The sequence below is a fragment of the Triticum dicoccoides genome, chromosome 7A, assembly GCF_002162155.2.
Source record: "Triticum dicoccoides isolate Atlit2015 ecotype Zavitan chromosome 7A, WEW_v2.0, whole genome shotgun sequence".
NCBI lineage: Eukaryota > Viridiplantae > Streptophyta > Magnoliopsida > Poales > Poaceae > Triticum > Triticum dicoccoides.
The window spans coordinates 51,284,831-51,301,027 of record NC_041392.1 but is presented as its reverse complement, the minus strand read 5'-3'; the positions used below and the strand labels follow the sequence as shown (position 1 = coordinate 51,301,027).

The window sequence follows — 16,197 nt, the reverse complement described above, 5'->3', positions numbered from 1 at the left end:
TGATGAACCGTTCGTACAGAAATGTGGACAGGCGTTATTATCTTGGAGGGGCACGCCAGCACTCGCTTCACATGTATAACCGATGAACCGTTAGTAGAGAAATGTGGACAGGCGTTATAATCTTGGAGGGGCACGCCAGCACTCGCTTCACATGTATAACCGATGAACCGTTCGTAGAGAAATGTGGACATGCGTTATATATGTAGATACATCTACATGCTTTGTCGCTGCAAGATTCTGTTTTCGCTATGTTGATTTGCCATCCTCTGTGCATCATTTGTACTTTTCATTTGTCTCTTTTGCTTTCGCTCTACAACACTCTGTAAAGAGAAAGAACACCAAAGAATAAAGAAACCTACACGTAAGGCGGTGCCGCCTAATTCCGTAAAATCAGTACGTGTCAACCGCCCAGATCGCATCGTAAACAAACTCATGGCATGGCAACTCCCCTACGAAAATCTGCCAAAATCTATCCTTTTTTTATGCACGATATGGACGCTTCGATGCAAAACTCGCGACCAACCAGGAAAGGAGGAAATCCATGCAAAATAGCTAGACACACCCGAGTAGCATACCCCTCCAGACCTCCCTTTATAATATATGAATATGAAGAGGACCAATAAACTCGGACGGAGCTAGTATCATAATATATGAATATCATAGATGACTTTATTTATTATCATGCAAGACACATGGTAGTACAATATTTATTATGATACGGTATCATAATATGGTACTCGGCCATCTCTTTCTTCACTTAAATCTGTGCCACCTCATCGAAATTCCCTAGTTGACATACAATGGTACTAGGGCTGTGTTCGGTATCCCTCCACTCCTCCACTCGGAAGCTGAGCGTGCGGAGTACCATATTAGCAGCTCCTCAAATTAACACTGCATGTTGCTTCGCTCTGGAGCGGAGTTGGAAAGCAGGATGGAGTCCGAACAGGCTCTAGATATGATACTCCTATTACAGGCAGCCTTAGAGATCACTATGGCCTTTCTTCTTGAACATCAACGAGAGGCGCGCAATCGAGGTCACCTCGTGATCTCATCTCCCATGTGAAGGTGAAGCCATCTAGCTCTCCACCAGTTGTGTTAAGGTCACAACCGACTCCCCGCCCGGGAGCAGCGCCTCCTTGCCCAGCCGCATGGCCGCCAAGGTCCGCTCCCGGAGCACCCTCCCGTTGTCGGTGTCAAAACCGGCAGATCTCGAGTAGGGGGTCCCAAACTGTGCGTCTAAGGCGGATGGTAACAGGAGGCAGGGAACACGATGTTTTACCCAGGTTCAGGCCCTCTTGATGAAGGTAAAACCCTACGTCCTGCTTGATTAATATTGATGATATGGGTAGTACAAGAGTAGATCTACCACGAGATCAGAGAGGCTAAATCCTAGAAGCTAGCCTATGGTATGATTGTATGTTGTCCTACGGACTAAAACCCTCCGGTTTATATAGACACCGGAGAGGGCTAGGGTTACACAAGGTCGGTTACAAAGGAGGAGATATGCATATCCGTATTGCCTAGCTTGCCTTCCACGCCAAGTAGAGTCCCATCCGGACACGAGACAAAGTCTTCAATCTTATATCTTCATAGTCCAATAGTCCGGCCAAAGGATATAGTCCGGCTGTCCGGAGACCCCCTAATCCAGGACTCCCTCAGTAGCCCCTGAACCAGGCTTCAATGATGATGAGTCCGACGCGCAGTATTGTCTTCGGTATTGCAAGGCGGGTTCTTCCTCCGAATACACCACGGAAGAATTTGAATACAAGGATAGTGTCCGACCCTGCAAAATAAGTTCCACATACCACCGTAGAGAGAATAACACTTCCACAAATCTAATCTGCTGACACGTCTTGGCAACACGACATTATGTCATGGCCCGGTGATTATTCGAACCGTTTCCTTTAACTAGCCCCGCACATAACGCGAGGCAGTTTTTTGACACGTCTTGTCAAAGCAGAGATCGTGTCCCCTTATCACGGGATACTCATCAATACAGGTGTGGGTAACCCAACCGCGCCATCGATTACGACGCTTGGGGGATAAGCGAGTTTTACCAGGCTAGTGGGAACGCTTAGTTTCGTCCGCCCATATAAAGGGATAAGGATTCACCTTTTCATCCACGCCTTCTTCCTCCTTTGCTCACCCATTTTCGCACACTCGAGCTCCAGCGCCCAAGTCCGCACTTCCCACCTTAACCTTCTCCAACCATATCCGGAGCGGGAGGCAGGTGGATGGTCTCCTCCGTCACGGAGGGACACATCAAGAAGCTGAGGAGAGCCGGATACCTGCCCGACGACATCGCGCACCGGCTCCCAGATGAGGGGCAGCTCATCCCCACCCAGGCCCCATGAGTGTTGGAATAAGCCACGTCGGCGTGGTGTGGTCGGGCTCGTCGGGCGCGTCGGATGCGCGCGGGACATGCGGGACGCACTGATGGTGTCGGGTTCGTCGGGCGTGTCGGGTGCGCACGGGACGGGTGGGACGCAGCAAATATGTGGCGTGTGTGAGTGTATGGCGTGATGGTACAGTCACGTTAGCTAGCTAGATGCATTGGCAGTTCTGTTCCCGGCGGACGCGGTGTGCGCGTGGGAGCGCGTTGCGTGTGCATGGAGTTAGCTGGTAGTTAGATCGTGGTCTCGTTCGCTGCATGCTAGGTCGTGTGGGTCATTCAGTTAGTGGCTAGCATGACGGGCCGGCTACGCATGCGTGAGCCTGCTACTTAAGAGTTGTATCATGTTTGCTTGAAAGTGCCAGGAGAATAGAAGTGAGAAAAGGCCGAGGCTGTGTGTGAGGCTGGCCACCAAACCTATCTGCTTGTACTCCTTCATCTACCTCCAGCTACGCGAGAGAGAGCTGCGCCAACAATGAGAGGGTAATGTTCCTTACCCAACTGGGGGGTCGAAGGGTCCAAGAAGGAAAGGATTCTCCTTCCGGACAGCTCCACCGCCGCCGCCGAAGGCGAAGACGAGTGGTTGCCTAGGGCCAAGCCCCTAGGGAGGTCGTGAGTATTCGGATACTAGAGTAACTCATAGCATTCCTTTGTCGCACTGCTTTTCCTAACGCCGAATATGATTATGCAGGCCGCCACGAGCCCGTATCGATGTATCGTCGGACGGCTCCCTGGGCTCGTCGGATATGGATAGCGATCCACTTCCGACCGCCACCTCCCCTTGCCCTGCGGACGACGCCGAGGTGTTGTCTCAAGAGGCACCGGGTCGAGGGGAGATAGTCCCGGAGGCGCCTCAAGGCGACCTTCCGGACTCCGGGAGCCGAGGGGACAAGGCCCCTGAGGGCCCCGAGTTCGGCCCTCAGCCGAACACCGCGCCGGAACCTCCAGCAGTTCCAGACTCGGGCAGGCGACCTCCTTCTAAGAGGGGCGAGACGCCTGTGCCGGTGACCTCTGTCCATCCAGAGGCGCCGAACAATCTGCTGGAAGCGCTTCACAGCGCTTCCATCGACGAGGAGCACCGTACTATTATGAGTGCGGTGGTCCAGAAGGTTCAGTCCGCCAAGAGCGGATTGACTGAAGCCTGTGCCAGCCTTCTAATAGGCTTTGAGGTAAGTGTTTAGAATATAGGAAAAATATTACCGCATAGACAGTAGCCTGTGATGCTCTGTTCGGTGTTCGAAAAGAAAAGCCGAATAGATGATCAAATAATACCGCAGGAGTCTAACATAAGTGTGTCTATGTGCATATGCAGGCTTCGCTGCTGGCCTCAGCCGCACTGACTGCGGAGGTCGCCACACTGAAGCAGGACCTCGAGGGGTCCAAGAAAGAGCTCGGCCTTGCCAAGAGGCAGCTCGAGGAGAATAAGGGTAAGTAATACCCTGTCTATAGATATGTATATATAAAAGAAGACGCGATTGCAAAATGACAAGATCATCTTATATTTGTCAGGGGCCACGACCGAGGTGGCGTCCCTGAAGCAAGCGCTATCCGAGGCCGAAGACAAAGCGGCCAAGGAGCGCACCGAGCGGGAAAGGCAAGAGGCTCGGGTGGGCGAGGTGCAGCAAGAGCTCCAGGCTCTCGTGGCAAAGCACGAGGCGTTGGAGCTTGACTCGAAGACGCGAGAGTCTGAGCTTTCCGCGGCCCTCGAGAGCGCGAAAAATGCCAAGGCTGAAGCCCAGAAGGCCCTCCAGGAGATTGATGCGATGAAGAAGATAGCGGCAGGTAAGGCATTCTATATGCAAAGCAAGCATGTGAAAGTAAATTACCTGTTACTTACCCGAATCCGGAGCTCTCCAGGAGCATTCGCAGACTTGCCCCGCAGCGTGTCAGATGCTGCATAATTTTACCAGACCGAGGAGGGAAGCTCAACGGAGAAGCTGTTCTGGTCTCAGTATATTGGGATCGAACACCCGGTGCCTATGAGCGACCAGCTGAAGCAGCTGGTCGAGCTACACAAGGCGGCCGAACAGGCCATGAAGGGCTTTATAGTCCGGCTGTGGCCTAGCGACGCCCTTCCGAACAGCTACTTCGGCCTGGTGAGGCGGCTAGTGGATGCCTGCCCACGGCCGGAAGTTGTCAAGCGGTCCTTCTGTATTGAAGGTGCACGCTGGGCTTTCGCCCGTGTGAAGGTGCAATGGGCTAAGCTAGACGCCGTGAAGCTGACCAAGGAAGGACCACTGCAGGGTAAGGAGCATCGCACCCTCAAAATTTATTATGAGGGTGTCCTGAAGGGTGCCCGTCTTGTAGCGGACAAATGTTCAAAGGATGTAATATTTGAGTAGACTTGCTCGTGTGATCCTGTATGATGAAAACTTGTTTCATATGCGCTATGCAACGCTTGTTTGAATTTAAAATATTACCTTCTGTTTGGCTGTTTATCCAATCTGAGAGATGGCTAGTCCTCGGCTTCTGCCCCATGCCGCGAGTGCTGGGGTGTTCGGGATAAACCTGAGCACTCTTGTTCCCATGTTTGGGTCCTTCGAGGGAGGTGCTCAGCACAGCGAACAAGGCAACCAGACTAATAATGCTTTATCACTCTCACTTAGCCATAGAATTCTATAATTTTAAATTTCGGCGAAGCCCCTGGTATTCGGAAGGCCGAATTCGGGGCGCGATACACGCCTTTAAGCCGAATAGGACCGGCTCCTCACTCTAAGCGGCATAAGTCTTTAAGGACTCGAAACCTCGCCGAACAGCGACCAGTCTCTCGCCTTATCTTGACAGTCAGTTTTAGCTTTCTCTACTGAGGTGCTTAGCCTAGCAGAACCAGGGCACAATCACAGTAGTTCTCCTAGCGCTACCTTAGCCGATAGGGCGGAACGTAAGGTACCAAAACATAGGAGCCGGGCAAACCCAACATTTGACCAAAGACATGATTTGGAGCTGATGCATATAATGCTATAAGTTCGGGGTGCCGCACTTGTGAAAGTGTTCGGACTTCTCACACCGCATTGTGGGGTACTTAAGCCCCTGGTGTATTGGCCGTACCAAAGTGTACGGTTGCAAGGTGTCATTAAGGAACACATATATGAAAAAGAAGAATGCAATAATAGTCTTAATGCTATGCATTGTTTATTCAAATAGATGCGTTAAAGAAGAATGATACAGATAGTTCGATAAGCAAAAAGTAGCACTATGTCCCTTCCAAGGGCAAGCTGAGGAATAGTATTAAAGCAAATATTTCACTCGTTATCGTAATCCACCTGGGAGTTCCGTGGTGTGACGTAGCTTTCTGCCTCTCTTGGTTGCTGCATCATGTGTTCGGCAATCATGCTGCCGGACAAGGTTTCCAGAGATTAAAGTCCTGAAAGAGAAAAATAACAAAGCGGGAAGCCCCTAGTGCTGTTTAGGCCGCCTCTTGGGGCGTGCCGTAGTTGTGCCCCCCTCCTCACATGTGCCCATGGTATTTTTAATGCATAATTATGTACGCGTGGAATGGATTTCGCCGCTTGGCTGGGACTGGGGTGGGGGCCGCATTGCTGCGCGAGCTCAGATCATGCCAGGCGGTCTAGTTACCGATTACTCCGAGCACGCTTGAAGGTGTCCGGGTCTTGAAATGTCGAACTGGTGGATTGCCTTGAGAGGCTGCTTTGCGCTTCTGCTGCGAGGGCCGCAGTGTGCTCCTCCGTTCGGAGAGAGCGCTCTGTGTTTCCATCAATATTGGGGATATCGCTTATCGGGAACTTATCGATCGACCCAAGATAAGGGGTAAATCGGCCAGTTTATCGGCATATCGGATGATTTATCGCCATATCTGCTAATTTATCGGCCGATTTATCTTATCGGTCAGACAACAGTAAGCGATAAATCAGCCGATTTATCGGAATATCAGAAGATATCTTGAACAGTGGTTTCCATTAACTGTAATAACCCCAGGAGGTCCTGGCATCTTGAGCTTGAGGTATGCATAATGCGGTACCGCATTGAATCTCGCAAATGCGGTTCGCCCGAGCAGTGCATGATAACCACTGCGGAACGGGACTATATCGGAGATTAATTCTTCGCTTCGGAAGTTATCCGGGGATCCGAAGACCACTTCCAGTGTAATTGAGCCTGTGCAATGGGCCTCTACACCTGGAATGACGCCTTTAAAGGTCGTTTTTGCGGGTTTGATCCTTGAGGGGTCTATACCCATTTTGCGCACTATGTCCTGATAAAGCATGTTCAGGCTGCTGCCGCCATCCATAAGGACTCGAGTGAGGTGAAATCCGTCAATGATTGGGTCTAGGACCAGTGCGGCGAATCCGCCATGACGGATACTAGTGGGGTGGTCCCTACGATCGAAGGTGATCGGATAGGAGGACCATGGGTTGAACTTTGGGGCGACTGGCTCCAACGCATATACGTCCCTGAGCGCACGCTTCCGCTCCCTCTTGGGGATGTGGGTTGCGTATATCATGTTCACCATCCGCACTTGTGGGGGGAACCTCTTCTGTCCTCCGGTGTTCGGCTACCGGGGCTCCTCTTTGTCATCGCTGTGTGACCCTTTATCTTTATCTTCGGCAATTAACTTGCCGGCCTGCTTGAATACCCAGCATTCCCTGTTGGTGTGGTTGGATGGCTTGTCAGGGGTACCGTGTATTTGACACGAGCGATCGAGTATGCGGTCCAAACTGGACGGGCCCGGAGTGCTTCTTTTAAATGGCTTTTTCCGCTGACCGGGTTTAGAGCCTTTGAATCCGGCATTGACTGCCGTATCCTCAGTATTATCGCTGTTAATGCGGCGCTTATGTTTGTTGCGATGTGACCTGCTATTGCAGTCCTTGGTATCCAAAGTACCATGGTTTTTGATATGTTGTTACTGCGAGCCAGCCAACTGTCTTCTCCCGCACAAAAGCGGGTCATGAGCATTGTGAGGGCTGCCATAGATTTCGGCTTTTCCTGTCCAAGGTGCCGGGCAAGCCACTCGTCGCGGATGTTATGCTTGAAGGCTGCTAGGGCCTCTGCACCCGGACAGTCGATGATTTGATTTTTCTTTGTTAGGAACCGTGTCCAGAATTGCCTGGCCGATTATTCTGGCTGCTGAATTATGTAGCTCAAGTCATCGGCGTCTGGTGGTCGCACATAAGTGCCCTGAAAGTTGTCGAGGAATGCGGCTTTCAGATCTTCCCAACAGCTAATGGACTCTGCTGGCAAGCTGTTAAGCCAATGCCGCGCTGGTCCTTTGAGCTTTAGTGGGAGGTATTTGATGGCGTGTAAGTCATTGCCGCGTGCCATGTGGATGTGGAGGAGGAAATCCTCGATCCATACCGCAGGATCTGTTGTGCCGTCGTATGATTCAATATTTACGGGTTTGAAACCCTCTGGGATTTGATGATCCATTACTTCGTCTGTGAAGCATAGGGGGTGTGCAACGCCTCTGTATTGGGCTATATCGTGATGTAGCTCGAATGGGTCTTGCCCGTTGTGTTCGGCCCAGCCAGATTGACTTTTACTGTATCCGGCGTGACGTTTATCGTCTCGCATAGTGGCGCGCCCTCATGATACGTAGATCGATCTTGCATGTTTTGCTTTGTCCTCCAATACGTCTCGCAGGTCTGGCGTATTTCCCCATGCCTTTTTATTTGAATGGCGTTGGGGTGCAGGCTGAGTTTTTGGCTGGAATGCCTCTCTATCATGGCCACGAGGTGGCCGATCAGCCGTGTCATACGCTTCTTCCTCCAGTCAGGGTAGCAACCTGCATTTTGGGTAACTCTTGGAGGGGCACTCGGGTTTATATTCCTCGGCTGCGAGGGCTTCAGTCTATCTGTCAGCTAGCAGATCTTGATCAGCTTGAAGCTACTGCTGCTGCTTTTTCTTAAGGCTATTTGCTGTGGCTATAAGCCGGCGCTTGAAGCGCTCTTGTTCGACGGGATCCTCTGGCACGACGAATTCGTCATCACCGAGGCTTGCCTCGTCTTCGGAGGGGGGCATGTAATTATCATCCTCCGCTTCTCCATCTGCCGCTCTCTCAGGAGGGCTGGCTCCTCCATCCTCCTGCTCTAAATCTTGCTGGAGGGGATTGTTGTTATCTTCGGCACTATCCAGAGTGTTATTATCTCCTGTGCCGGTATCACCACTTTTGCTTTGTCGGGACTTAGAGCGGTGCCGCTAACGTTGGCACTTGGGTTGCTTCTTGGAGGGGTCATCCTCCATTGTCTCGTCGCCATTGCCTTCTTTGGGTGTGTCCACCATGTATATATCGTATGATGAGGTGGTTGTCTAGTGCCCTGTGGGCAGTGGTTCATCTTCGTCTCCCACATCATTGTCCATACCGTCGATGTCTTCGGAGTCAAAGTCAAGCATGTCGGTTAAGTCATCGAGAGTGGCTACTAAATGGGTGGTGGGCGGGCCGCGAATTTCTTCGTCGTCCGCATCCCAATCCTGCCGGACATAGTTCGGCCAGGATCCTCCTGACTAGGAGAGAGACCTTAATGAGTTCAGTATGTTGCCAAAGGGCGATTGCTGGAAAATATCCGCGGAGGTAAACTCCATGATCGAAGCACAATCGGGTTCGCTAGGAATGGGCGTAGGCGGTTCGGAGTCCATGGCCGGAGAGAGATCCGGCAGTTTGTCAACACGGCTCTCGTGCAGAGTAAGGTCGATGTTCGGCTCCATCGCCGATGAGGGTAAGGCCTCCGTGGCGGGGTCCATCCACCCGTCCATGGACGGCGCAACTGGCTTCGAATTGAGGGCCGGAGCGGCTGCCGATGCGATCTCCTGAACACTGTCGGATGGTAGAGCTAAATCGTACTCATCATGACCGCGTGACGCACAAGGCAGAGGCTCGAATTCGTCGAAGATCAAGTCTCCGCGGATATCGGCCATGTAGTTTAAGCTTCCAAACCTGACCAGATGGCCAAGCGAATTGGCCCGCAGTGCAAAGCCGTCGAATACAAAAATCTGTCCGGGGAGAAAAGTCTCACCCTGGACTGCATCTCTAACGATGATAGAAGGAGCCATCAAGTCTAACGACGACGACACAGAGGAACTCTCAATGAAAGCACCAATGTCGGTGTCAAAACCGGCGGATCTTGGGTAGGGGGTCCCGAACTGTGCGTCTAAGGCGGATGGTAACAGGAGGCAGGGAACACGATGTTTTACCTAGGTTCGGGCCCTCTTGATGGAGGTAAAACCCTACGTCCTGCTTGATTAATATTGATGATATGGGTAGTACAAGAGTAGATCTACCACGAGATCAGAGAGGCTAAACCCTAGAAGCTAGCCTATGGTATGATTGTATGTTGTCCTACGGACTAAAACCCTCCGGTTTATATAGACACCGAAGAGGGCTAGGGTTACACAAGGTCGGTTACAAAGGAGGAGATATGCATATCCGTATTGCCTAGCTTGCCTTCCACGCCAAGTAGAGTCCCATCCGGACACGAGACGAAGTCTTCAATCTTGTATCTTCATAGTCCAATAGTCTGGCCGAAGGATATAGTCCGGCTGTCCGGAGACCCCCTAATCCAGGACTCCCTCACCCGCCGTCAGACTCTATCATCCACCTCACCTTGGACGCCACTTCATTGGCCTGGACCGCCTCCTTTTCGTACCCTTCCACCGCCACGGCCAGACCCAATTCTTTCTCCAGGAACACTCTGTTAACCCGTTGCTCCGCGTAGAGTGGCCAGGCCAGCATGGGCACGCCGGCCATGAGCGTCTCTAGCACGGAGTTCCACCCATAGTGCATCACAAAGGCACCTACTGCATCATGCGCCAGCACGTAACACTGCGGCGCCCATGACTTGACGACGAGACCCGTGCCCTTGGTCCGCTCCAGGAAGCCCTCTAGGAGGAGAGCCTCGAGGTCCGGCTCCAGCAACTTGTCCAGCTTCTTCGCCGGGTCGTCAATGTCCCTGGGCGGGCTCCGCACAACCCACAAGAACCTTTTGCCACTCGCCTCCAGACCAATGGCCAGCTCTCTGGTTTGATTTGCGTTGAATAGGCTGCGGCTGCCGAAGCAGAGGAACACCAAGATGGCCTTGGGCTGTGTGTCTAGCCATGCCAGGCACTCTTGGCCGTGCTTCACACCCACCTCCTCCGACTTGATCAGCGGCCCGATGCAGTAGACAGGGGGCGTCGGGAGGTCGGGTGGTGTGCAGAGGCCGGCACTGATGGCGTCCACGGCGCGCTGCTCCAGCGAGCGGAAGGTGTTGACGATGATGCCCTGGGAGCAACAGAGGTAGGAGGAGACCCTTAGGAAAGCTCTGTATGTCGCGTCGTCACGATCCATGAGTGGCTTGAAGCAGTGCGTTGCCGGAAACGAGGGGATTCCTGTCACGTGCACGAGCTCGTCACCCATGTCTCGAAAGCTGGCGGTGCTCTGAGCGTGCAGCACCGGGAGGTACAAGAAAATGGCCAGAGTCTCAGTGCAGCATGTGAAGAAGTAGTAGGCAGGGATGTCGAGCTCCGTGGCGACATCCACGGTGACACTGCAGAAGAAGTCCACCACCAGGATGGCCGGGGAGGCGCCGGCCAGGAAGTCACGGAGCTGCGGATTAGAGGTGCGGGCGGCCTCGAAGGTCACCACCTCAAGGTGGACGGAGTCGACAAGCGGGAGCTCCACCGGCGGGAGGCAGTGGAAGGAGATGGAGGGGTTGGCCGCGGTGACGCCGGCCAGGAAAGGCCCGATGGCGCCCGTGTCATACGGTGGCTTGATGATGATGACGGTGACGGCGAGGCCACGAGCAGCCAGGATTTTGCCAAGCTCGGCCATGGAGACCAGGTGGCCCAGGCCAGGCGCCGGGTATAGTACCACCTGCTTCCTGGTGGTTGTGGCGGCGTCCATCGATCACGAACGGCGATGATAGGTTGCTGTGTAGGCTTTGCTTTCGAGTGTGTGGTGCGGATGGAGATGGCGAACAAGACACTACTAGGAAAAGGGCTATAGATGAAACTGACACTAATGGCGCACCAGACACGTGGTGCGCCACTTCTAAATACTATGGCGCACCATGTGCTGGTGCGTCATTAATTAGTGTGGAAGACACTAATGGCGCACCAGACACATGGTGCGCCACTAGTAACAAAAACTTCTTTTTTCATTTTTCCAAACATACTAATGGCGCATTGATACGTCTCCAACGTATCTATAATTTTTGATTGCTCCATGCTATATTATCTACTATTTTGGACTATATTGGGCTTTATTTTCCATTTTTATATTATTTTTGGGACTAACCTATTAACCGGAGGCCCAGCCCAGAATTGCTGTTTTTTGCCTATTTCAGTGTTTCAAAGAAACGGAATATCAAACGAAGTCCAAACGGAATAAAACCTTCGGGAACGTGATTTTCTCACCGAATGTGATCCAGGAGACTTGGACCCCGCTCCAAGGAACAAAAGAGGCGGTCACGAGGGTGGGGGGCGCACCCCCCCTAGGGTGCGCCCCCTGCCTCGTGGGCCCCTCGGAGCTCCACCGACGTACTTCTTCCTCCTATATATACACACGTACCCCCAAACGATCAGAACATGAGCCAAAAACCTAATTCCACCACCGCAACTTTCTGTATCCACGAGATCCCATCTTGGGGCCTGTTACGGAGCTCCACCGGAAGAGGGCCGTCATCATGAAGGGCTTCTACATCATCTTAGCCTCTCCAATGAAGTGTGAGTAGTTTACCTCAGACCTTCGGGTCCATAGTTAGTAGCTAGATGGCTTCTTCTCTCTCTTTGAATCTCAATACAAAGTTCTCCCCCCTCTCTTGTGGAGATCTATTCGATGTAATATTCTTTTTACGGTGTGTTTGTTGAGGCCGATGAATTGTGGGTTTATGATCAAGTCTATCTATGAATAATATTTGAATCTTCTCTTAATTCTTTTATGTATGATTGGTTATCTTTGCAAGTCTCTTCGAATTATCCGTTTGGTTTGGCCAACTAGACTGGTAGTTCTTGCCATGGGAGAAGTGCTTAGCTTTGGGTTCAATCTTGCGGTGTCCTTACCCAGTGACAGAAGGGGCAGCAAGGCCCGTATTGCATCGTTGCCATCAAGGATAAGAAGATGGGCTTTATTTCATATTGCATGAATTTATCTCTCTACATCATGTCATCTTGCTTAAGGCGTTACTCTGTTTTTAACTTAATACTCTAGATGCATGCTGGATAGCGGTCGATGAGTGGTGTAATAGTAGTAGATGCTGAATCGTTTCGATCTACTTGTCACGGACGTGATGCCTATATACATGATCATGCCTAGATATTCTCATAACTATGCTCAATTATGTCAATTACTCAACAGTAATTTGTTCACCCACCATAGAATACTTATACTCTGGAGAGAAGCCACTAGTGAAACCTATGGCCCCCGGGTCTATTCTCATCATATCAATCTCCATTACTTTAATCTTGCTTTGCTTTTTTACTTTGCCTTTACTTTTTACTTTGCATCTTTATACGAAAAATACCAAAAATATTATATCTATCAGATCTCACTCTCGTAAGTGACCGTGAAGGAATTGACAACCCGTAATCGCGTTGGTTGCAAGTAGCTATCGTTCTGTGCAGGTACGAGGGACTTGAGCATGGCCTCCTACTGGATTGATACCTTGGTTCTCAAAAATTGAGGGAAATACTTACGCTACTCTGCTGCATCATCCCTTCCTCTTCGGGGAAAACCAACGTGAGCTCAAGACGTAGCAAGAAGGATTTCTGGCGCCGTTGCCGGGGAGTCTACACAAAAAGTCAACCCAAGTACCCATCACAATCCCTATCTCTCGCATTACATTATTTTCCATTTGCCTCTCGTTTTCCTCTCCCCCACTTCACCCTTGCCGTTTTATTCGCCTTCTCTCTCTATCCTCCCTCTCTATTTGCCTCTTTTGCCCGCTTTCTTTTTGTTTGCTCGTGTGTTAGATTGCTTGTTTGTCGCGATGGCTTAAGATACTACCAAATTGTGTGACTTCACCAATACCAATAATATTGATTTCCTTAGCACTCCGATTGCTCCTCCTACCGATGCTCAATCTTGTGAAATTAATACTGCTTTGTTGAATCTTGTTATGAAAGATCAATTCGCCGGCCTTCGTAGTGAAGATGCCGCTATTCATCTGAATAGCTTCGTTGATTTATGTAATATGCAAAAGAAAAAATATTTCAATAATGATGTCGTTAAATTGAAGCTATTTCCTTTTTCGCTTAGAGATCGTGCTAAAGCTTGGTTTTCGTCTTTGCCTAAGAATATTATTGATTCATGGAACAAGTGCAAAGATGCTTTTATCTCTAAGTATTTTCCTCCCGCTAAGATCATCTCTCTTAGAAACGATATTATGAACTTTAAACAACTTGATCATGAACATGTTGCACAAGCTTGGGAGAGAATGAAATTAATGATACGTAATTGCCCTACTCATGGTTTGAATTTGTGGATGATTATACAAAATTTTTATGCCGGATTGAATTTTGCTTCTAGAAATCTTTTAAATTCGGCCACGGGAGGCACTTTGATGGAAATCACTTTAGGAGATGCTAGTAAACTCCTATATAATATTATGGTTAATTATTCTCAATGGCATATTGAAAGATCTTCTAATAAAAAAGTGCATGCGATAGAAGAAATCAATGTTTTGAGTGGAAAGATGGATGAACTTATGAAATTATTTGCTACTAAGAGTGTTTCTTCTGATCCTAACGATATTCCTTTGTCTACTTTGATTGAGAATAAAAATGAATCTATGGATGTGAATTTTGTTGGTAGGAATAATTTTGGTAACAACACTTATAGAGGGAATTTTAATCCTAGGCCATATCCTAGTAATCCTTCTAATAATTATGGGAATTCCTATAACAACTCTTATGGAAATTATAATAAGATGCCCTCTGAATTTGAGAATAGTGTTAAAGAGTTTATGAATTCACAAAAGAATTTTAATGCTTTGCTTGAAGAGAAATTGCTTAAAGTTGATGATCTGGCTAGGAACGTTGATAGAATTTCTCTTGAGGTTGATTCTTTAAAGCTTAGATCTATTCCTCCTAAGCATGATATCAATGATTCTCTCAAAGCCATGAGAATTTCCATTGATGAGTGCAAGGAAAGAACCGCTAGGATGCGTGCTTCCAAAGATGCCTTTATTAAAGCGTGTTCCTCCAATTCCTATGAAAATCAAGATGAAGATCTAAAAGTTATTGATGTGTCCCCTATTAAATCTTTGTTTTGCAATATGAATCTTGATGAAACTGAATATGATCTTCCTTTACCTAGAAGGCGTTCTAAAAATTCGGAGTATTTAGATCTTAATGATGAAATTGATGAAAGTGGGATTGAAAGAAATAAAAATCTAGATGTTGCTAAACCCACTATATTGGATTTCAAGGAATTTAATTATGAAAGTTGCTCTTTGATTGATTGTATTTCCTTGTTGCAATCCGTGCTAAATTCTCCACATGCTTATAGTCGAAATAAAGCTTTCACTGAACATATTGTTGATGCCTTGATGCAATCTTATGAAGAAAAACTTGAGTTGAAAGTTTCTATCCCTAGAAAACTCTATGATGAGTGGGAACCAACTATTAAAATTAAAATTAAAGATCATGAGTTTTATGCTTTGTGTGATTTGGGTGCTAGTGTCCCGACTATTCCCAAGATTTTGTGTGATTTGGTAGATTTCCGTAATTTTGATGATTGCTCTCTAAACTTGCATCTTGCAGATTCCACTATTAAGAAACCTATGGGAAGGATTTATGATGTTCTTACTATTGCAAATAGGAATTATGTGCCCGTATATTTCATTGTTCTTGATATAGATTGCAATCCTTCTTGCCCTATTATTCTTGGTAGACCTTTCCTTGGTTGGTGCGATTATTGATATGAAGGAAGGGAATATTAAATTTCAATTTCCATTAAGAAAGGGCATGGAACACTTTCCTAGAAAGAGAATAAAATTACCATATGAAACTATCATGAGAGCCACTTATGGATTGCCTACCAAAGATGGCAATACCTAGATCTATCCTCGCTTTTATGCCTAGCTAGGGGCGTTAAACGATAGCGCTTGTTGGGAGGCAACCCAATTTTATTTTTATTCCTTGCTTTTTGCTCCTGTTTAGTAATAAATAAATTATTTAGCCTCTGTTTTGGTTGTGTTTTTTGTGTTTAGTTAGTGTTTGTGCCAAGTAGAACCGTTGGGTAGACTTGGGGAAAGTCTTGTTGAACTTGCTGTAAAAAAACAGAAACCACTACAAGAAATATGTCAAATTGTGACCACCACTATTGGTTACTGAATGGTCATAAATTTCCATTTATGACCTTTTTGTGACCAAAAACATAAGGTCAAAAGCTGGCCGTCGTAAACTGACTATAGCGACCTTTCTTCTGGAATGGTCGCAAACGTTTATGACCAAAATATGTCCACTGTGGTGTTTTGGTCACTAGCAACCTCCGCAGGCCACGTAGGCATCCAGCGTGGCAAGCTGATGTGGCACAAGATTCAGCCCGGTCCAATTCGGTTTTCTACATGGGCCTAGCCCATTAATTCAGCCTATTAATGTTTTTTTCTCATATTAATTTTGGCTAGGTAGATGGGCCAAGCCCAGCAATTAAGCCTTCTCATTTTTGGGCTGTGGCCTTTTCGGCTAGACAGTTTTATTTTTATTTTTTCAAAAAATTCCTCTAGTTAGATGGGTCCCAATGGTCAAGTTCTAGTAAGTGGGCCCCTTTTGTCAATGCCTTTTTCTTCTGATTTCGATTTGACAGTAAATAAATAATCAATATTTAAATCAGCACATACATAAAACATAAGAAATACTTCAAGTAACAGCAACCAGAA

At 48.5% G+C, this 16,197-nt stretch overlaps 1 protein-coding gene across 1 annotated transcript; it reads right to left on the bottom strand.

Annotated features, from left to right (window-relative positions):
• Window positions 1-1,075: 1,075 nt before the first annotated feature.
• LOC119330717 (anthocyanidin 5,3-O-glucosyltransferase-like) lies at window positions 1,076-11,222 on the bottom strand. The gene is made up of 3 exons (XM_037603836.1): window positions 9,916-11,222; window positions 7,201-7,203; window positions 1,076-1,178 (listed from the first exon to the last, which is right to left on the bottom strand). The coding sequence occupies exons 1-3, from the start codon at window positions 11,220-11,222 to the stop codon at window positions 1,076-1,078; spliced, it is 1,413 nt and encodes a 470-aa protein (XP_037459733.1).
• Between the last annotated feature and the right edge of the window lie 4,975 nt (window positions 11,223-16,197).